This window comes from Artibeus jamaicensis, unplaced genomic scaffold (genome assembly GCF_021234435.1).
Source record: "Artibeus jamaicensis isolate MK-2021 breed Jamaican fruit bat unplaced genomic scaffold, CSHL_Jam_final contig_233, whole genome shotgun sequence".
Taxonomy (NCBI): domain Eukaryota; kingdom Metazoa; phylum Chordata; class Mammalia; order Chiroptera; family Phyllostomidae; genus Artibeus; species Artibeus jamaicensis.
Window position 1 is genome coordinate 69,083,381 of NW_026521486.1, and position 24,622 is coordinate 69,108,002.

Sequence of the window (24,622 nt, forward strand, 5' to 3'; positions counted from 1 at the left end):
CCTGCTTGCAATCCTCTCACTCTTAATGTGCAATTCACTTCCATAAAAAGAACTTCAAGATTGTTCAGAGAGAAAGGGATGCCAGATCAAATTAGCCTAACTGTGCGGAAGCTGGTTTTATCATGTACAACAGAAATCATCCAGAGCTGAAAATGAAGCTTTAACATGATTCTCAAAAGAAACAGTTTGGTGACTTCAACCTAAGAAAAAATTTATTCATTATGTTAGCAGATGTAGTACTAGTTGAAGTAGTTGTAGATTTATTATAAAATTATAATTGTATTATAATTACAATGAAAATAATAATAAATTATATCCCCAGTGCTTTATTAAGTACAATTTAGCCTTCAGTTCTTAAAAAAAGTCACTTAAAAATATATAAAATTAAATAGATCTACCTCAGAGTTTGACATTGTTTTCCACAGTGGTTTATTAATTTATTTCTCAATTTTAAAATATTTTTGGATTTGCCCCATTTATAGTGCACATGATAGTAGAATTAGAGTCATCAATATATGTTATGATCTTAAAGTGTCTGAGTTGGTGAGTATTTCTATTACATGGTCCTAATTTCTAAAAATATTCTGGAAAATGATCCGATACAGATGACTTATAAATCAACTGAATAGTTACCATATAGAATGAAGGTTTTTCAAAATTAAAAAAGAAGTACATAACTGTAGCTAAATTTTTTTCTCCTTTTAAAATTATTTTTATTGTTGTTAAATTACACTTTCCCCATTTTCCCCATTACTCTCCCCTACCCTACCCACCCCCACCTTCCACATTTAATCCTCCCTCTCTCGAGTAACTGAAAATGTTAAAATAAAATAAAAACCATTCTGAAACTTTTTCTCAGATATCTGATTGGTACAATGTTCTCCCTTTTACTGTAACCCTGGTTTTAGCAATTGGGTAAATAAAAAATAATTAGAAACATATTTTAAAATAAAGAAACTTAGGGGAAATTTGGAAGTGAAATATTTCCCCTCTGAATTACTTCTACTTTATGCTTCTAGCTTTTTTTTCAAATGTGAAGTATATATTTCATTTTATACCATATGTTGCAAGAACCTACAATCTTTACTTAATTACACTGAAATTTTTTTTGTTTATTTGTGCCTTTGAAATCTTAACAGACAAATTGAAACAATTATTGTTTATGTCAAACTGGTTTTAGCATCAGAATAGTCCTGGTCAAAAACACAATGAGATTCACTACTACATTCAGTTTGAGGCAGTTGTTTATACTAGAACAGAATCAAATTTCTTGCCCACTGGATTTAGTTTATCAAGTAGGCAATGCTAATGTTTACTGTATACTGTATGAATTCAAATGATTAGGTGTATGAGTTGCTAATCATTTTAAATATGTATTATAATATAAAATATATGTCAGATATGCCAATATAACATAAATATACAATATAATGAGTGATCATAAAGTGACAACTAAGACAACCAGTATCCAGGTTAAATGAGAGAATACTAGTTCAATCCCATGTTCATTCATGATTACATTTCTTCCCATCTCCCTGGATTGTAATAGTATCTTGACATTTATAGTAATCACATCCATAATTTTCTTTATAGTTTAGCTGTTATGTGTGCACCACAATACAACAGTTTTTCTATTTATGTACTTTATATCAATAAATACATAGTCATTTTAGTATGCTTCTTTTGCTCAATATTTTTTTAAGATTCACCAGCAGTGTAGGATTTTGCTTTGTTTAGGTTTTTTGCTAGATAAACTTATGTTTTATTTTTTTTTTTTTGTTAAATATGTTTGAATTTTATTATTGTTGTTCAAGTGCAGTTTTCTGCCTCCCTCCCCAACCCCACCACCCCTGCCATCCCCACCCTCCCTTGGTTCTGTCCATGTGTCCTTTATAGTTGTTATATATTATAAATATGATGCAAGTAATTCATCCATTCCAATGTAGATGACCCTTCAGTCATCTCCAGTTTTGGACAATTGTGAACAGCACTGCTACAGGCAGGTCTGTGTGTAGGTCCTGGTGTGTGTGCCTCTACTTGGAATTCATTCTGCAGTGGAATTATTTGTACATAAGATGTACTTTAACTTTAGCAGATAATTCCAAATAATTTGGCACGATAGTTATTAGAATGTACAGCCAATGAAATATGAAAATTCTCATTGTTTCACAAAAACACATAAAATTGCCAGGTTTTATATTGGTTATTAAAGATGTTGCCCAACTTTTTTAATGATACTGTCATCATTTGAATTTCTTATATTTTGAAGTAGTTGTTCAAGACTTTTACCATTTTTTAAATGGCTTTTTACATACTGATAAGTAAAAATTCTATATATTACCTCTATCGATTGTTCAGCAATTATTTTTAATGAAAAGAACCTCTTGATTTGGGTGTAGATAAATTCATCAGTTTCTTTTCATATCATGCTACATTTGTTGTAAGAAAACCTTTCCTACCCATATGCTTGGTGAAAATATAATATCTTATTTGTTTTTTCAAAAGCTTTAACATTTTTAACAAGATTTTATTTTATAAAATAAGCATATTGTAATATAATGTTCAAATCTTTGGTATGGAGCTTTATAAATTGATGCAAACAAGCTTATCTACTTATTCACCACCCAGATTAAAACATAGAATGTTAATAAGCACACTAGAAAGTTCTCTCATCCTCATCCCAGTTTAAACACAGCCAGATATAATACCATTTTTGCTTTGTCTATTCTCAAAATAGGCATACGTGGAATCTTGCAGTATACATACCCATACAACTGTCCATTTTTGTAATCATGACATGAGCAATTAAGTGTGTGTGTGTATTCTCCATGCTATTTCAGATAGAAGTAGTTTGTTCTTTTTCATTGCTTTATAATTTTATACTTTATATTCATTGAAAAATAGACAATCATACTTACTTTATAGTGTAATAGAAATTTGGGTTGTTTTCAGTTTAGGGCTAATATAAATAAATATGCTATGAGTATTCTTGCACAAATATATGTATGTTTATGGTATAAACTAGAAAGACAATTACTAGGCCATAGCATATGCTCCTGTGCAATTCAAGAAAATACTACTAAACAGTTTTCCAGGTGTATTTTATCTTATTTGTCATGTTAAGGATTTACTGCAATTTTTGAATCTATGGAGTGTTGACTTCATTAACTCGGGGAAATGCTCAACCATTTTATTTTCAAATATTGCTTTTGAAGTATTCCTTCCACCTACTTTTTCTGAAATTCTAATGGCATGAATTTTAGAGTGTTTCACTATATTTGCTATTTTCTTAGCCTCTTTTCTCTGATTTGAGACTTCTTGTCCCTCCTCACTATATAATGAGTACTTCTTCAAATCTATTTTCCAGGTGGCTTGATTCTCCTCCAGGTATGTCTAGATACCTGCTTTTAAATATAAAATCTGCTTTTGAGAACTATTTAGTGGTATGTTCTTTTTCCATTATTATTGATTAATGTATATGTATATAATTTTCAAAAATCGCTATTTCATTCTTATACAAATCTACTTAGTCATTCACAGTTTCTTGTTTTCTGCATTTTTTAAAACTTTTCTTTCATCTGAGAATGGTAAAGTGTGTGTATGTGTGTGTGATTTGCAGCTGATGAATCTAAAAGTAAACTCGTTGTTGATCTATTTCTGAATTCTACAAAGTTTTGCTATCTCAGCCCACTCTTTCTTCACTTTTATTCTTGACAATTTGTTGTTCATTTTATGTAAAAGAAATAGAAGCTTTTATGCCTAAGTGAGGCATTTTTTATTTCTAGACCTACCTCTCTATCTTGATAACATTTTGCTATTTCAATGTGCTTGTTATTACCTAATTTATTTATTTTTAAAATCATATTCGAGGAGAAAATTTGATAAAGTTGTTCTATATTATTTTATCCAGGAAAATAAAACTTGTAAATAATAATTTTATCAGAATAAATAACTATATCTATATCATATGAGTGAGATATTGTATTGTTTTGAGTTTTTTAATGCTTTTCTATAAGGATTGCATTCTTTGCTATCTGTGCTAGTCCCAAATGAAAACATTGACTTTAAAGTATTTATAAAAGAAATTGTACTATTTGACAATAACTTTACATCTATAAAAATTTAGTACATCGAAGATTCTCAATCTGCAACACTAAGTATAGTGTTGCATTGCTGAATAACAATGTCATGAGATTGAGCTGATGGATGGTTCTTTCTCTCAGTTTAGACATATGTAATTAATTACTGAATGAAATAACAATCCATACTTCTTTTTGCTTAAAGGAGTTTAAAGGCATGTAAATCAAAAGATTTATGGTGAAAGAATTTGGACTTGGTATATAGGAATTAACACCTAGAATTTGAGGTATCTACAAAAGTTTGAAAATCAAAGACAAAGTCCTTAGACTCCTTGTATAGATCCCAGAATCACTGATATTTACTATGCCAACAAAATATTCTCTACCTGCTTGCCCAGGGCTACTGTAAGGTTTAAGCTGTCTGCACCAGATTCTGAGCAGACACAAATACCTGAAGTTGCTCGTGGTAGAGTTTTGAGACCACATTCACACTGGTTATGCAGGGCAAGACACCTGAGCATATAAGCTGATAATAAGACATGTGCCAAACTCACAAAATCTTTTAGAACATGGCAGCTATACAAAAACTATCTCACAAGGCAGTTTGTATAATTCCTGACACTTTCAGGAGTACAAATGTATCACATTGAGGATAGTCTAAGAAAAGATTACAAAATTCATATGAAGTCCAATAGAATAAGACAGCTGACGGATCTGCCCTGAGCCAAAGAACTAGAGATCACTTGGAAGGAAACAAGTGGAGCGTGCAGTATGTTTCAAAGGTTCAGAAATAACAATAGATGGGATCTAGAAAATACACCAAGATTTTGAGCAAAAAAGGCATATTTGAAGAGACCAAATGATTGAAAAAACAAACAAAGTATTCTAATAAGATATTAAACCTTGACAGAAACATTGTATCATGGGAATGATAAATTCTCAGAAGGTAGATAGTATGATAGGTTTAGAAAATCCAATATAGACTTATTGGATGAGCAAAATACTGAATAAAGAAATAGCAGAATAATGGAATGGAAGAGTGTGAAAGAGGCAATATTTAATGCAATGGTAGCTGAGAATTTCTCAGAACTGAAGAAATATCTAGAGCAGACTAGGTAGCTCAGTAGATTAGAGCATCCTCTTGACATGCCAAAATTGCAGGTTTGATTCCCCAGTCAGAAAACATACAAGAATCAACTAATGAATATATAAGTAGAATAACAAATTGATCTCTCTCTCTCTCTCTCTGTTTGTCTGTCTTTGCCTCCCTCCTACCCTGCCTTCCTCTTTCTCTCTTAAAAAATCAATAAAAATAATAAAGAAATATTTAAATCCTTAAATTCAAAATTAAATCTAATGAATATTTTTCTGAAACTGTGAAATATCAAAGTTAAATGCTACTGGATTAAAAATCTAAGTGTTTCTTGTTTACACCAATCGAAATTAAGCATATTTCTCATTACAAGAAAACACGAAGGAAAAAAGAACACTATCTTAAAAGAACATATCAAAAATGTTGTCGATCAAGTTTTCTACATAAAACTAAACTATAATGATGCAGAAAAAATAAACTTCTTGGCAAGGAAAACAAAAGTACCTAGGGAAAGGAATCAGGATTCAAGATAATAATGAGCAAAGAAATAGGTAAATCATTATAGTAAGTGAATTATATATAATAACTTTTTAATTTGCATTTAGAAACTAACAAAGCAAAAAGAGATGAACAAAAATATCGTAAAAATGTAAAGACAATTTTTAGAAAAATGTAAGCAAAAGTACACTTAGAAGTATACAGAAGTTACACTTTTTACGTAATTTTCTTTATATAAACAGATTCAAACATGTATAAAAAATACTTGAAATATTTAATCGTAGGCCCTTAATGGAAAAGCATAAAATAAATAAACTCAACTCATAGGGAGATAATTAAATGAACTAAAAAATACTTTATCAATTAGATAACAAAATTTTAAATAGAAAAAGAATAAACAAAGTAAATATGTTGTAAATGGAACACTAAAAATGAGGATATTTTTAAGCATAAATAATCATGTAAACTAATTAAATTTACTAATTAAAGCTGGTTAAATCAAAATTATACATGTAACAAATTCTGACTTTTTCTGTTATAACACAATATTATATTGTGTCCTACAAAATTTTATTTATATATATATAGATGGATATAAAATATTGGAAAGAGTAGACACTATTTAACCAGGAAAATCCCCCTCTCTAAAGCATATGGTTTAGTAAAATAACAATTAAAAAATAATACACTTGGATAATATTACACAAATTAAAAATGCAAAAATGAACTATCCTATATAAAAAACTGACAAAAATAGACTTAAACACACACTAAATTCATGGCGTTGGTTTCCTTTAATGAGATAGAAAGCTAAATGTTATGCGAGATTACATTTAATGGGGATATTATTTGAGTAGAGAGTTAACCATATAGAATGGTTTAGATTTTTAACAAAACAAAACAGCATAGGAAGCAAATATGACAATATTAAGATGGTTGATTCTTGTTGGTGAGTAAAAAAGTGTTTATCATCTTTTTCTCTTTGTGTTTGTATTTTTAGGTCTGTGTGAAGATCCCTAATTCTACTATTCTCGAGTCAGTTATCTAAGTTAATAGTATTTCAAATCTTTAAATAAAACAAACAGGGAAACCGATAATTATTATAAAAGTAAAAAGAGAGGTACTATGTCTGATAAGCTCTTCCTTAGGCTTCTTTTTAAGTTTGTTGTTACCAAAGTGAATAAGGAATATACTCTGTAGGATATAAGCAGAGAATACTAATATCTAATCATTTTAGCTTCCACTTTGAACTTCTAAAGAATGTTCTTTAACTTTTTGTTATTGTTCTTTTACAGATTTCGTATGGCCCTAGTTATATCTTCCTTCCCGGTGGGTAGTGATCCAACTAACACTCACCAAGAACATGTCTTTGTTTTCTTCAATTATCTCCAATTAACTGTTTAGAAAGAAAAAAACTATTCCTGCTAAAATTGCCCAAATCCAATACAGCTCTAAACAAACTCTAATTATACCAAATGCTGATCTTCTTTGTTTTAAAAAAGTGGTAATTCAAATGTGCATGTATGTGTGTGTATGTATGTATGAAAACAATGTGCTATGATAAGTTATGGTAGTTAGTTTTTAGAATCACTGATCAATGTATACCTGTAAAGGAGAAATGTATACTAATTATTATTGGCAATAAATATTTGGACATGTTGCCCATGGTTTGTGTAAACACCTTTTGTATGTGATTATCAGAATTTATTGCTTTAAATAAGTTATTTAAATTATCTTTCATGATAACACAAGGTACATAAACAATACTCTACCTTTTCTAGGTCACACCTTGAAATTAGAGCAAAGGCTAATTAGGCACCAAGCATTGAATTCTAAGATGTAATTTATTGTTTCCATGGTGGAGACCAAATCTAAGAATTTATTTTAAGTAAAACACAATTATTTTTAGCTATGTCATTCAGGCTAAATCACACTCTCTGAATTTTCTCTCTCTCCCTCTCTTTCTTTCTTCCTCCCTTTTCCCAATTTCTCAATGTATATCTTTATAGTAAACTAAATAATCATTATAATAAGTGTATTCTTTCTCAAACAATTGATCTTATTACAGAGATATATACATTCTAAACTGTGTTCTAAATGAAGATTAATACATCCTCTTAACAATGCAGAACAAATAGATTCATTGATTCTGTTTTTTTCTTGAGGGAATTAAAAAAAAGAAAATGTATTTAATATGTGAGCAACTACACAGCTGTGCCACACAATTATCAGGAGTGTTGCACTGGTGTTTATTCTCACTCAGCTACCTTCACATAGCATGCCACTTCACTACACTTCACTACGTATTGTCACATGGAACATGGTAAAACAAAGAGTTTTTTAATGATTTATATTAAACCCATATTTCACAGCTACTATACATATGACCTTTTCATGGTAACTATTTCTTAGTTTATGAGCACTACATTTTAAAAAACAGACTCTCTAAATAGCATACAATTTAAGCAGATCCTAATTAATGTAAACCATGAGGCAATTGAATTTACTTTAAAATGTTAACAGGTCCATTTTTTGCAATTCTCTTGATTACTATTGTGTAGACTAATTTGTACTTTCAACATTTTGCATATAATGTTCTTCTAAGACCCTAAAACAATATCAATTTGGTTGAATATATTCTTAAATATAAATATACAGGGTTTGACACAAATAACACCCCCTTTTAAAAAAATTTAATTGTTATTCAAGTACAGCTTTCTGTCTTTTACTTCCATCCCTTTTTATTACAAAATCTTTTATTACAAAATCATAAGCATGTAATTCTGTAACACAACAATATCAAACTAATCATACCCTGTGACATTTTGGATGGCACGTTCAAATTAAAACTATAAATTAGTATATCCATATTACTCCCCTACCAACCACACTCAAGGAGGCATTACTTCTTCTGGACCCTATACATTGCTATAGTTCAGGACAATGAAAAAGCTAGGAATATTTCAGACTCTAGTTGATGTAATTGACATTTTTGATAATTCAGAGATTGGAGTTGGCAAATATCAAAGTGATTGGACGTGTAGGACAAAATCTCAGAGTAGAGAGAACCACAAAAAAATGAATACAAGTTGTCTGTGTGCAACTGCCCCTAAGGTTATTTCTCCACTTCTAAGTATGTTCAGAGAGCTACTAGAATATTTTGTACAAAAACCAGTAGTTAGGAAGCTAAAGAGCTGTTCAGAGATTTCATCACCAACGCAATACAGGAAGTCAGGGGTTGGAGTTCCAGACCTGCCAAAATGAATAACACTAGTAAACGACCCTAGCTGGTAGTTAAGACCTCAAAGGAGGACAGACTAAGAGTAAGGACTATGATCTAGAAGTAAAGCTAAAGATAAACATGTTCTGGCTGAAAGGAAGAAAAAAAGACTAAAAAGGATCTTCCAAGAGGAAACTTGGTTGAAAGAAAGTGAAGGGATTAGCCAAAGAACATATATGCATAACTCACAGATACAGACCACAGTACGGTGATGACAGAGGGAGCGGGTGGGAGCAAGGTGGAAGCATAAAGGAGGGGGTGGGGAATGGAGACATTGTAATAGTGTCTACAATAAAAGTTGTTTTTTTATTTTTTATTTTATTTAGTTATTTTTCAAGTACAGTTTTCTGTCTATTTCTCCCATCCCAGCCCACCCTGCCCCATGCTCCCCACCTCCCTCCCATTTCCACCCCCTTAGTTCTTGTCCCTCTGTGCTTCATACTTGTTCCTCCAAATCCCTCCCCTTTTTCCCCTTAAATTCCCTCCCCTCTCCCCTCTGGTTGCTGTCCCCCTGTTCTCTATTTCAGTGTCTTTGTTTTTATTGTGCTTGCTTGTTTGTTTTGTTGTTTAGCTTCCTGTTAAAGGTGAGATCACATGGTATTTGTCTTTCAACACCTGGCCTATTTCACTCAGCACAATGCTTTCCAGTTCCATCCATGTTGTTGCAAAGGGTAGGAGCTCCTTCTTTCTCTCTGCTGCATAGAATTCCACTGTGTATATGTACCACAATTTTTGGATCCATTCATTTACTGATGGGCACCTAGGTTGCTTCCAACTCTTGGCTATTGTAAATTGTGCTGCTATGAACATTGTGGTGCATAAGGTTCTTTGAAACTGATGTCTTACAATTCATAGGATTTAATCCTAGCAGTGGAATTGCTGGGTCAAAAGGCAGGTCAATTTTTATTTTTCTGAGAAAATTCCATACTGTTTTCCATAATGGTTGTACCAGTCTGCAATCCCACCAACAGTGAACTAAGGACCTCTTTTCCCCACAACCTCTCCAACATTTGTTGTTTGTTGCTTTGTTTATGATAGCCATCCTGACTGGTGTAAAGTGGTATCTCATTGTGGTTTTAATTTGCATCTCTCTGATAGCTAACGATATTGAGCATCTCTTCATGTGTCTCTGGATGTTCTGTATGTCCTCCTTGGAGAAGTGTCTGTTCAAGTCCTTTTCCCATTTTTTTAATTGGGTTGGGTGTCTTCTTAGAGTGGAGTCATGTAAGTTCTTTGTATATTTTGGTGATTAAACCTTTGTCTTAGGTATCATTGGCAAATATGTTTTCCCACACAGTTGGTTGTCTTTTTAATTTAATACTGTTTTCTCTAGCCATGCAGAAGCTTTTTATTTTGATGAGATCCCATTTGTTTATTCTTTTTTTTTATATTCATTGCTCTAGGGGACATATCAGTAAAAATGTTGCTGTGTGAAATATCTGAGATTTTTCTGCCAATGTTCTCTAGGACTTTAATGGTTTCAAGGCTTATATTTAGGTCTTTTATCCACCTTGAATTTATTTTGGTATATGGTGTAAGTCTGTACTCAAGTTTCAATTTTTTTGCACGTAGCTGTCCAGTTCTCCCAACACCATTTGTTGAAGAGACTATCTTTACTCTATTTTATGTTACTGCCCCCTTTGTCAAATATTAATTGACTGTAGAGAGTTGGGTTGATTTCTGGGCTCTCTGTTCTGTTCCATTGGTCTATGTGCCTGTTTTTATGCCAGTACCAGGCTGTTTTGATTACAGTAGCCTTGTAATACAGTTTGATATCAGGTATTGTGATCCCTCCTACTTTGTTCTTTTTTCTTAAAATTGCAGCTGCTATTTGGGGTCATTTATGGTTCCATATAAATTTTTGAAGTGTTTGTTCTATGTCTGTGAAATATGCCATTGGTACTTTAATAGGTATTGCATTGAATCTGTAAATTGCTTTAGGTAGTATGGACATTTTGATGATGTTAATTCTTCCGATCCATGAACAAGGTATATGTTTCCATTTGTTTGTGTTTTCCTTGATTTCTTTCTTCAGTTCTGTGTAGTTTTCTGCATACAGGTCTTTTACCTCCTTAGTTAGGTTTATTCCCAGATATTTTATTTTTGTTTTTGCTATATCAAATGGGATTTTTTCCTTAATTTCTGCTTCTGCTGATTCATTGTTTGTATACAAAAATGCCTTTGATTTCTGGATATTGACTCTGTAACCCGCTCTTTTGCCAAATTCATTAATTAGTTTGAGCAGTTTCTTGGTAGAGTCTATAGAATTTTCCATGTACACTATCATGTCATCTGCAAACAGTGACAGTTTTGTTTCCTCCTTTCCTATTTGGATGCCTTTTATTTCCTTTTCTTGCCTGATTATTGTGGCTAAAACTTCCAACACTATATTGAATAGAAGTGGTGAAAGTGGACATCCTTGTCTTGTTCCTGATCTTAGTGGAAAAGCTTTTAGTTTTTGCCCATTGAATATGATGTTAGCTGTAGGTCTCCCATATATGGCCTTTATTATGTTGAGGAATTCTCCCTCTATTCCCACTTCGCTAAGTATTTTTATCATAAATGAGTGTTGTACCTTATCAAAAGCTTTTTCCGCATCTATTGATATGATCATGTGGTTTTTGTCTTTGCTTTTGTTTATGTGATGTATTACATTTACTGATTTGCGAATATTGAACCATCCTTGCATCCCTGGGATGAATCCCACTTGGTCATGGTGTGTGACTTTTTTGATATATTGTTGGAAGCGATTTGCCAATATTTTGTTGAGAATTTTAGCATCTATGTTCATCAGCGATATTGGCCTGAATTTCTCTTTCTTTGTTGTGTCTCTATCTGGTTTTGGAATTAGGCTGATGCTGGCTTCATAACAAGAATTTGGGAGTTTTCCATCCTTCTGGATTTTTTTTAATATTCTGTGAAGAATAGGGGTTAGCTCTTCCTTAAATGCTTTGTAGAATTCTCCTGTGAAACCATCTGGTCCAGGGCTTTGGTGTGATGGGAGTTTTTTGATTACTGCTTCATGGGCAGGTGGAGGATTTGAATTTCATACCCTGATCCATAGTTTTCACAATTCCATGTGCAATTTCTGAAAGATTCATCATTTACTGCTGACATGCCGCCCTTTGGAGTGGAGGAGCGGGAGGAGCCTTTGTCTGTGCTCTCAGACCCTGAGCTGCTCTGGTTCTGCTGTTCTGACCTGCACTGGAGGTCACTGTGGATGAGGATGTGGAGGGACAGCGAGTCTTTTCCTTAAAGTCTGTGATAATGACGGTGACATTGCCCACAGTTACTGCCAACTGCTGTGCAGTGCTTCTGCCCACGTTTTTCAGTAGGAGCCTTGAGGTGTGATTCGATCCACTGGTCTTTGTTGTAGCATTTGCAGACTGTATGCTGTATGCTTCACTAGGAGGATCTTTCAGAATATCGGACTTGGTTTTGTTTTCTTGTTGGCATTTTTCTTGGTGACACTGGGACTAATTCCCTTGTCTTTCTCAGGCTTCCCTTTGTCTTGCTTCTCCACCTTCTCCTTCTTCGGAGGTGGGGGTGTGGCGTACTGTTGTGCCACTTGCTGTGCCACCAGCTGCGAGCTGATTCGAGGCTTTCTGGTGGAGGTGCCTTTCCTCACATCACAGATGCTGCATTTAAAGGCTTCCACGCTGTTTCTGAAGGTGCATATGCTACAATCCCAAAAGCCTTCATCTGCAGCAGGTTTTGCTTGTCTTTTTGGCCTGGTTAACTCTCCCTTTGTCTGGGAGGAGTGGCTGCGGCAGAGGGTCGCAGAGGAGGGTCGCAGAGGAGGGCCCCCGTGGCTGCGGTGCACAGGGCCTCGGGCCTCAAGGCAAAGCGACACCGCCTCCCGCTGCTGTGGTGGCCCAACAATAAAAGTTTTTTTAATTAAAAAAAATTTTAAAAGAATCCTCCAAGAGATCAAGTGAATCACTCTATCCTCAATTTGTCCTCCAGAAAAATTGTCAACCCTTTTTGTGGAAGACACAATTATTCAGAGCTTCTCCGATTTTTTATATACAATATTTAACATTAAATAAAATATTACAAAGTATGTTTTAACAAAAACAATGGCCAGAAAACAAAAGAAAAATAGCTAGACTATCACAATTTTCAGAAAATAACTGTAAAATAAATATAATTATCATGTTGATAAGAATAGAAAATAATGGAGAATATCACTGTAAACCTCAAATCCTTGAAAGAAATCAACATTCTAGAAGTTAAAAATTCAATAGCTGGAAATTCCAGTTTCAGCTGCAACATATAAAGAAGAGGTTTGAAGTTGTTGTTCTCACCCTTAACAAGAAAAAGTAGAACAAAGATAAAATCAATTTTTTAAAAATTGGGCCCTGGCTGGTGTAGCTCAGTGGATTGAGCACGGGCCTGTGAACCAGACAATCCCGGTTCGATTCCCAGTCAGGGCACATGCCTGGGTTGCAGACCAGTTCCCTGCAGGCCAGTTCTCAGCAGGGGACGCACAAAAGGCAACCGTACATTGATGTTTCTCTCCCTCTCTCCTTCCCTTCCCCTCTAAAGAAAAATAAATAAATAATTTTAAAAAAAATTTGAATCCATCATATCACTTAGATTACAAGTCAAATTGTCACCCTGAATTCAGAGAAACAGTCAAATCAAGAGTCATGGTCAAAGATTTCTCTCTTGGAGTAGGAGCCACAGGAATCATAAACGTGTAGGAGTAACTACATGGTGATTTGGCTGAGCTGCTGGGAGATGAGTGTGGACTAGCAAAACAAAAGAAAATCTTGGGTCCATAGTCTTAGGAACAGTTGCATACTTTGCAAGCCCACTATGTTCTCAATGTGAATATCATAAAAGGATCCCCTTTTGGATCTGACAGGGAAGGGGGTCAGGTAATTATTGTCAAATACTCCCAGAATTATTTCTGTGAACATTGCCTATTCTGCAAAGAGAAAAAAATACCAGACATTTATTCCACCTGGGGGAAATGACTCACTCATACCCCTGCTTTCTTTAACTTCACTGTCTCATCTAAAGAAGATAAAAAGTTATACAAGCAGAGAAACATGTATAAAGGTCATAACCCAGAGGCACAAGCTCACAAAAATACAGAGATTTAATTAAAAGATTATAGAACATTTTCCCTTCCCACACCTTTCTACCACAGCAGCAAGGCTCCATTATAATAACAATGGTTTACAACTGAAAGACACAGATTCAGAAACCCAAAGTCAAAAGGGATACAGAGAAAAGTACACTAAAGTAGTATAATTATGATGTGTCTTGGAGTAGGCCTCTATCGGTCCATCTTGTTTGGGACTCTCCTTACTAGACATGTATGTCTATTTCTCTCACCAAATTAGGGAAGTGTTCTTTCATTATTTTTTCAAATAGGTTTCTGATTTCTTGCTCTTTCTCTTCTCCTTCTGAGACCCCTATGATACAAATGTTGGAATGCTTAAAGTTGTCTAAGAGGCTGCTTACACCACCCTTAATTTTTTGGATTTTTTTCTTCTTACTGTTCTGATTGATTGAATTTTGTTTTCTTATTTTCCAAACCGCTGATTTGATTCTCAGCTTCATCCACTCTAGTGTTGATTCCATGTAAATTGTTCAATTCAACTAGTGTACCTTTCATTTCTGACTGGATCTTTTTTATGCTCTTGAGGTCCTCACTAATTTCCTTGAGCATCCTCATAACCAGTGTTCTGAACTCTGCAAATAATAGATTGCTTTTTTCTATTTTGTTCAGTTCTTTTCTTATAGTTACATTATTTTCTTTCATTTAGGCCGTGTTTCTTTGTCTCCTCATTTTGGCAGCCTCCCCATTTGTTTCTATGTATAGGTTGCTTGAGAGAGTGGCTTAATGATGTAGTAGGTGTCCTGTAGGGTCCAGTGACACAATCCTCCTATTACCCCAGCTGGGTATCCACTGTATCGGTTGTGTACACTCTCCTCTTGTAGCTGAGCCTTCACTGATGTTGCCATGTCCAAGGTCATCCACTGGCTGTGTTTTGTCCAGTGTCATACTGCATTAGCTACAAGGAGATCTCCAGATGGCTGCCACTTGTGCTGGGCTTGGAGGTGCAAGGCCAAACTGTGAATCAAAGCCAGCTGCCACATCAAGGCACATCATAACTAAAATGCCAAAGGTTATAGACAGTGAGAGAATCTTAAAAGCAGGAAGAGAAAAGCAGTTAGTCACCTACAAGGGAACCCTCATAAGACTGTGAGCTGATTTTTCTTCAGGCTAGAAAGGATTGACAAGAAATATTCAAAGTGATGAAAATCAAAGACCTACAACTAAAATTATTTTACCCAGCAAAACTACCATTTAGAATTAACAGAGATAAAGAGCTTCCCAGACAAGGAAAAGCTAAAGGAGTTCAGCACCACCACAGTAGTATGATATGAAATATTAATGGATCTTCTTTTTAATAAATTATATTTTGCTTTCTTTTTTAAAGATATTTATTAACTTTTTAAGAGGGGGAAGGGAAGGAGAAAGAGAGGGAGAGAAACATCAATGTGTGAGACATACATGAATCAGTTACCTATGGCTTGCCCCTAACTGGGGACCTGGCCTGAAATTTAGGCATGTGCCTTGACTGGGAGTTGAACCAGTGATCTTTTGGGTTCACAGGCCAGCGCTCAACCCACTGAGCCACACCAGCCAGGGCAAAGGGTATTCTTTAAGAACTAAAAGAAGAAGATAAAAACTCCCCTCCACTGAGTCCACTCCTCACTTCAGTCAATCCCCACTCCATTGTTCATGCCCATGGATCATTTATACACGGTCTTTGACTAATCTTTTCCCTTCCTTCCACCATTACCCAAAGTGATGAAAGAAAAAAATCAACCTGAGATTAAATATCTACCAAAATTTTACTTCCAAAATGAAGGACAAATCAATACTTTTTGGACAAATAATAATTGAGAGAAATCATTGCAAGCAGATCTATCATGCAAGAAATCTTAGAAATCTCAAGAGGGAAAAAGAAAATGATAAATTATATAGATGAGAATTGTGTATCTACATAAAAAAGGAGTTGTACCATGGAAGTAATAAATAAAAGCTACATGAAATTTTTTATTGTTTTTATTTTTATTTAATATAAAATAAAAAAAAAAAAAAAAAAAAAAAAAAAAAAAAACCCACGGACCCCAAAAAAAATAATTTTGTTTAAAGTAGTAGTAGTAGTAAGAACATATTGGGTTGTTATAGCATACATATGTAAATATATATACATATACACATGTGTATATACATATATACATGGATTAGAGAAACTAATGGGGAATATTATACTATAAATATAATACACTATATACAAAAGAGTTTATGTAGATCTTTAAGAGTTTATGTAAAATAACAGAGGCATTATTTTAAAGTGTGTTTGGATTAGTTGTATCAATATACCACAAACTTGAGGACAACTAAAGATTTTTCTTTTTTTTCATTGTTACTTAAGTACAGTTGTCTCCCATTTTCACCCCACCATGTCCCCCTGCCCCATCCATCTCTGCCTCCAACCCTCAAACCTACTCCCTTTAGCTTTGTTGATGTGCCCTTGATGGATTTTCCCATATTTTCCCCATTAACCCTCACCCCCTCCCTCTAGTTCGTAATCAACAAGACAAATAAGCAAGCAAAATATAACTAGAAACATTGAAATAAAGAACAAACTGACAGTAAAACATTTTTAAGCAGAAGTATATTTTCTATGCCAAGAGAAATGAAGAAATGGAATCTTATAAAACAGTCAGTTAAACCACAGAAGACAGAAAAAGAAAGGAAGATAAAAATACAAAAAATGAGTACAAGAAATACTGAACAGTTACAAACATGGTAGATGTTAATTTAGCTAGATTGTCTAAATACACCATTATAAAATGACAGAGATTCTCCAAGTCCACTACAAATGATCGCGATATATGTTTTCTACAAAAAGTCATTTTCAATATGAAGATAAACAGATTAAAATAAAAGGGACATAGAAAGATAAGACATGCTAACATTAATCAAAATAAAGCTGTGTTACTATATTAATTTCAAGGAAAGCAGGCTTTTAAGAAAGAAAAATTGTTTTGGATGTAGGGAGAAAGTATATCCTAGTAAAGTAAAAATTCTCCACTAAGACATAAAAATACTAAATCAATATGCACCCAACAACTCAGCATCAAAATACATGAGGCAAAAACTGACATACCTGAGAAGAGAGATAGACAATCTACTATTGTGGCTGGACATTTAACTCCCCTCTGTCAGTATTTTACAGATCAAGCAGGGGGCAAGTCAGTAAAGACAGATGCAGATGACCTTAATAGCACTATCCACCAACTGGATTAATCAACATTTTCAGAATATTCCATTCAACAAAATCAGAATTAAAATTCTCTTTAAACTCGCATGGAACATTTCTTAAGACAGAATGCATTTTTGACCATATAACATACCTCACAAAATTGCAAAGAACAGAAATTGTACAAAGCATGTTCTTAGAGCACATGGAATTTAAATAGAACAAAATAACAAAAATATAGCTGAAAAATTTTAAATATTTGGAAATTTAAAAAAAGACACTAAATAACATTAGAATCAAAGAAGTCCCAAGGTAAAGATACTGTGAACTTAAAATGAAAGCACAAATTATCAAAAATTATAGGATGCAGCAAAAACAGTGTTTTGAGGAAAATGTATACATGAAAGGCATATGTTAGAAAAAAAGACACCCTGAAATTAACATTATAACACTACATAAAGAAGAACAATTTCATCCTAAAAGAAACAAAAGACCTAAGAATTAGAGCACAAATTATGAATTTGAAATTTGAAAACAGAAAAACAGAAATGAAACAAAATGCTGGTTCTTCAAAAAGTCAACAAAGTTAAAAAACTTTAGGTTGTCTAACTGTAGTAAAAGAAAATATAAATTACAAATGTTAGAATTGAAGGACGGTTCATCACTGTTGATCTCATGGACATTAAAAGAATGATTAAAGAACAATGTGACCAAATATGTGCTGTTCCTGTAATAATTTACATGAAATTGACTCCTTAAAAGAAGCAAACTGCCAAAACTTAAATTTAAGAAAAAACAGATAATCATAAATGGGTTTTATATATTAAAGAATTTGAATCAGTAATTAACAAACTTGAAATAAAACCTGGGTTCAGATGACTTACACATTGTGACAGACATTCAAATTTCAAAATACAGTTCACAAACTCATCCAAAAGTACAAGTAGACAGAACATGTCCTAACTCATTCTAAGAGTCTAGAATTATCCTAACACCAGAACCAGAACAAGGCTTTACAAAAATAAAAATAAAAAGGAAATTACAAACCCAAATCTTTCATAAAAACACATGCAAAAATCCTTAATAAAATATTAGCAAGTTGAATAAAAAATGTGCCAAAGAAAGAATACACTCCATGATCAAATGAGATCTATTCCAGCTACTCAAACCTGGTTGAACACTTAGAAATCTCGAAAGGCAATCCATCCACTATATCAACAGGCTAAAGACAAATAATATGATCATATCAACTGATGCAGAGAAAGCATTTGACAAAATCAAGCCCTCATTTATGATTAAAATCTCTCAGAAAACTAGACATAGAAACTTCCTCAACTTGATTTTTTTAAAGTATGAAAATAGAGTAAACATCATACTTAATAGTGGAAATTAGAAGTCTTCCCCCTACATCAGGAACAAGACAAGCATGTTCTCCTTCACCAACCTTATTTATAATTGTACTGAAAGCTAGTACAATAACACAGAAAAATAAGTGCAGATGCATAAATTGGAAGGAAAGAAGTAAAAGTATCTCTATTCACAGATGACATGATTATGTATGTAGAGAATACAAAAAACAACAACAAAATCCTAGAACTAATAAGCAACTCTAGCAAGGTCACAGGACACAGAGTTAATATACGGGTCAACTGTTTTCTTACATTCCAGGAATTAACTATTGGAATTTTAATTTCAAAAAAGTGATATCATATATAATAGCAAACAAAAAAATACTTAGATATAAATCTGACAAAACATAGTTGATATAAAAAGACAAAAGATGCCGAATATACAATGCAAGTAAGAAAAACAAAATTAGAGCACTGCTACTCTGAATTTCAAGACCCACTCTAAGGTTCCAATAATCAAGACAGTATGGTACTCTCTTGATTAACAATATTAATCAAGTACTTGATAACAATACTGTCTTAACAATATCAATATTGTTAAGGTAGCTCCTGCAGATCTGTGTTCTTTTAGAGGATCTCAGGTCCCAGGGGGAAGGGAGTGGGCTGGGATGGGAGTAAAAGACAGAAAACTCTACTTGAACAATAATTAAATTTTAAAAAAAGCCTCTGTCACTGTCAGTGAAAGCTTTCTTTGGTAGTGCGCAACCAGCCTGTCTCTGTGCTTTGAAAATATTCTCAGATTGTAATGAGGTAAAGCATAGATGCATTTTTATTTCTTCATTTAATTTAAATTAAATTATATCAATTTAATGCCAGAGAGAGACCTTTGCATCACAGAGGGTCAACAAATTTCCAAAGTGAAAATATTGGGTCCTCAGTTCTACATACTATCTCTGTTAAGAACCCTCTTTGTCATTTTAAGGAGTGCACAAAGTTTCTTCATCTGATCAGTGCTCCAGCAGGCAGTAGCCAAACTTGCATTGCCATGCTAATACCTATATTTATCTTTTTATCTTAATTTCTTACTTTTACTGACCTCCAGGCCAGTAAAGTCACTATTTTTCTGACAGTCACTATTGTGGTGACCCAGGCTTTACCCAGCCAGTTTCTGCTCTTTTCCAATTAGTTCAGCCCAACTTCCTTTTCCTAGAACAACACTGACAGCTTCAGCATTGGATTTTGACACTGTCAGAAGGAAACAAGGGGTTGTGCTTGTCAGGTAGTGTTTACAGTGTCTGCAGAGGTGCACAGTATTGTCCTCGGCCTTCACTACCACTCACCACTCACTGACTCACCCTGAGCAACTCATAGACCTGCAAGCTCCATTCGCAGTAAGTACCCTACACAGATACAATATTTTAAATCTTTTTTACAGTACATTTTCTATGTTTAAATATAGAAATATATGCTTACCATTGGGTTACAATTGCCACAGTATTCAGTACAGCAGCATGCTGCACAGTTTTATAGCCTTGGAGCAATAGGCTATAACATATAGCCTAGCTGTGAAGCAGACTATATCATCTAGGTTTGTGTAAGTGCACTCTGTGATGTTTGTACAACAATGAAATAGCCTAGTAGTGCATTTCTCAGAGCATATCACTGTTGTTAAGTGATATGAGATGGTGAGAGAATTGCATGTGGATCATCGAATGTAAGATGCTGAGCAGCTCTGCATTATCAAGGAACAGGACAAAGAAGAAGCCCCAGATCCAGAACACCAGCACTGAAACCCACTTCCCAGTAGTCCAATCGATATTTCCTCTACAAGATCTGAAAATAAACTGTCATAAAATGATATGACAGGCACAGACAGGATAAAGCCTTTCAAAATGAAATATTAGTGATGTAAAACCAGAGTTGATTATCATGCATGTATGTCACTTTTTTTACTTTACCTTTTCTATGTTTAAATAGAGAAATACTATTGTGTTACAATTGTACATATATATAATCACATATTTGACATTCATATATATGTATGCATGCCATTTCTCTTTTCCTTTACATTTGCAATGCTTTCTTTGCCCTTTTAATGTTTAACTCATCTTAGTCCAAAGAATGTGTTAGAAACTGAGAATTTACTTGCTGTGGTCACCTCAGGAAACAAGAAATGAGGTGGAAAATTAAATGCAAAGTAATTATAGTAAGAAAATAGAAATTAAAGTATAAACCAGTAAAACTGAAAGCAGGAAATCAATATAGAAAATCAGCAAAACCAAAGCTGTTACTTTGAAAAGATCAATAAAATCCTGAAGTCTCTAGCTAGGTTAATTAAGAAAAAATGACCGGACAAAAATTATTAATATCAGAAATGAAAGAGGGGACATCACTATATATGTCATGAGTATTAAAAGTCTTATGAAGAAATACTATGAGTAACTCTGTGAGTAGAAAAAAATATGATAACCTCGATGAAATGGACCAATCCCTTAAAGACAAACCCTTTCCAAACTCACATGAGAAGTAGGTAATATGAATATGCCTATATGTATTAAAGAAATTCTACCAATAATTATTCCCTTTCCAAAACAAAAAGCACCAGGCCCAGATGGGTTCACTAAATTTTTACCAGAGATTTAAGGAAGAAATTATACCAACTCCCTACAATCCATTTTACAGGATAAAAGTAGAATGAATACTTCCTATCTTGTATGAGGCCAGGCAAGGACATTATTTTTAAAACCCTAAAAACCAATATCTTCATAAATATGGATGCTAAACTCCTCAATAAAATATTTGCAAATCAAATTCAAAAATGTAGAAAACAAATAATCCACCATGACCAAATAAGATGTATCCCATGTGTACAAGATTGGTTCAACATTTGAAAATTCATTAATGGAATTTACTAAAAATGAAAACCATGTTATCACATCAATAGATGTGGAAAAAGCATTTGATGTAATTCAACATCCATTCATGATAAAACTATCAGTAAATCAGGAACAGAAGGGAAATTTCTCAAATTAAAGAAGACTACTTATTTTAAAAACATACAGAAGTCATCGAACTTAATGGTGAAAAACTCAAAGCTTTCCCAGTAAGATCAAATACATAGCAAGGATGTCCTCTTTCATTGCTCTTTTTTTTTCCACAAATATACTGGGATCCCTTGCTAATTCAGTAAAGCAAGAAAAGAAAAAGAAAGGTATGCAGATTGGAAAGAAACACATAAAACTGCCTTTGCCCCCAGATAATATGATTATTCATATAGAAACTCCAAAAGGATCAACAGGAAAACTTCTGGAACTAATAAGTGATTATAGCAAGTTTGCAGTATATAAGATTAATATACCGAAGTCAATTAGTTTCCTGTATACTACAATGAACAAATAGAATGTAAAATTAGAAATAGCATGCCATTTATGTTGGCACCCCAAAACTGAAACATGTGGGCATAAGATGCTGACCAACTTCAAACTCACCTGGTCGCTCGCTCGGTCGCTCACTAGGTCCAACCCCGCGCCTGGATTCCGCACGTCCGGATTCCGCGCCTGAGTCTGTCTGACCGAGTCCTCCTGTGCAACCCCACTTCACCAGCCGCCAGTTTCGCCCCTTACCGGTCAGGCTGAAAAATTTGTTGTTAACGGACTTCCGAAATGTTAAATTTCCCGTGTTCTGACTATGTTTTCTGTTGCTAATATTCAGTTGTCTCTAAACTTGGTTGTGTGAGAAGGCACGGCACATCCACCTATGCCTCCATCTTATAGCGTCACAACCCAGCGACCTGGGAGTCCAAGGCGCCGCTTCTCATACTTAAAGGGCGCGAACAGACCAAAAATGTAAAAAGCTACAGTAATAAAGACAGTGTGCTATTGGTGAAAGAATAGACAGACAGATTAATGGAACAGAATACAGAGCCAAGAAACAGTACCCCTATAAACACAGACAACTATTTTTGGCAAAGGAGTAAAGGCAATACTATGAAGCAAAGATAGCTGTCTTTGACAAATAGTGCTGGAACAACTGCAAATCCACAGGTAAAAGGAGTGTAGACACAGACCTTATACTTTACACAGAAATTAACTCAGAATAGACCTAGATGTAAGTTACATTTGCCTATATTACCTAAACCTAAACTTGTCAAACCAAATAATAACAAAACAAATAAATCTATTAAAAATTTGGTGAAAGAACTGAACAGACAACTCACCAAAGGAAATACACAGATGGCACGTAAGCATACGTAAAGATGGTCAACATCATATTTTATCAAGTGAATGCCAATCAGAGTAACAATGAGATTCCCCTACATACCTACTACAATGTCTCAAATCCAGAGCACTGAGAACACCTACCCCTGGTCAGGATGAGGAGCAGCAGGAACCCTTCTTACATGTTGCTGGTGGGAATGCAAAATGGGGCAACCCCTTTGGAATAAAGTTGGGCACTTTCTGACAGAACTTAATAGGGTCTTCCATACGACCCAGCAATTGTATTCCTCGGTATTCCAAAAGAGATAAAAATTTATGTCTCGCTAAACCCTGCACACATTTATACCAGCTTTCTTTCTTCTTTTTAACTTTAAATTTTTCTCTTTTTATTGTTGTTCAAGCACAGATGTCTCCATCTTCCCAGCACCACTTTCCCCCAGCCCAGCCATCCCCGCCTCCCACACTCAGTCCTACTCTCCTTTGGCTTTGTCCATGGCCTTTTATGGACTTGCCCTTGTCCATGCCCTTACCAACTTTATTTATAATTACAAAAATGTGAAAGCAACCAAGGTGTCTTTCAGTACGCAAATAATTATGTGGGCTGTGATATGTACAGGCAATAGAATATTCTTCAGCACCAAAATGAAATTAGTTGTCAGGCCATAAAAAACACACGGAGGAAGCTTGAATGCATGCCACTAGGTGCGGGGAAAAGCCAATTTGAAAGGCTTCGTACTGTGTGATTCCTACTATATAACATTATGGAAAAGGCAAAACTATGGAAACGCAGTGAAAATACTCTATAATAATCCATATATCCATTTGTAATAATGGATATGTATCATTATATACTTTTCCATATCCATAAAGCATACAGCATCAAGAATAAGCCCTAAGGTAAACTTGGACTTCAGGTGATTATCATGCGTTCATGTAGTAAAAAACCAACTATTCTGATGAATGATGTTAATAATTGATGAAGGCTAGGCATGTGTGGGGACAATGAGTATATGGGAAATCTTTATTCTATTGATAAAGATTCTGAATTTTGTTGTAAATCTAAAACTACTCTGAAAAGTTCTCATACAAATGAATTAATAAATAAGAAAAAACACAATTAAAATACATTAGTTCAATTAACAAACGAAGGGAAAAATAGGGTATAACTGATCTCAGGGAGAAATAAGTCTAAAGAATCTTGACTTTTTTTACCATTTATCAGGCTGACTTTCCCTAATAGTCTGGCATACTGACTGACTCTAAGTGTTCAGACGGGAAGTCACAGAAAATGAGTCTGATCAACCCAGCTTGGAATATGAGCCCATAATAAAAACAATTGCTATGGCTACAGGCTTGGAGTCTATGGTTGGCTTAACCAGGTCACATGGTCACCCCTGTGGTCGAGGAGAAAAAGTACCGTGATCACACCTATCCACAAGAAGGACCTCATGATTTATACAAGGAGAGAAGTACCTCTCTCCATAAAATGGTAGAGGGAGGACTGTGGGTGGTAAAATGATGAAGGCTAATGACATTCCATTTTATTGGTATCTTCTCCACTAATTATTTCTGTCTACAAATTATTCGCAGGAGTAATTAAGATTTAAGTCTCTTGATATCACTTTTATATCACTTTCTACACTGGTGCATATTTCCACCTTTTTATGTGCTGCTTGTCAAGCCAAAGGATATAGCAGAAGTCATATATTTGGACTTTTATTGAAACCATTATTTTTCTACAAAGTCTCTCCAAATTGTTATTGTAGAAGGTGCTGCTGTCCTCCGACATCCACTAGGTAAAACTCGGCTGGT

At 34.2% G+C, this 24,622-nt stretch overlaps 1 protein-coding gene across 1 annotated transcript; it reads right to left on the reverse strand.

Annotated features, from left to right (window-relative positions):
• Positions 1 to 11,962: 11,962 nt before the first annotated feature.
• LOC128626808 (RING1 and YY1-binding protein-like) lies at positions 11,963 to 14,929 on the reverse strand. Its single transcript, XM_053661441.1, is given in 4 exon segments — positions 11,963 to 12,147; positions 12,150 to 12,383; positions 12,386 to 12,815; positions 14,858 to 14,929. Coding segments are annotated over 4 exon segments (921 nt in total).
• Positions 14,930 to 24,622: the final 9,693 nt, after the last annotated feature.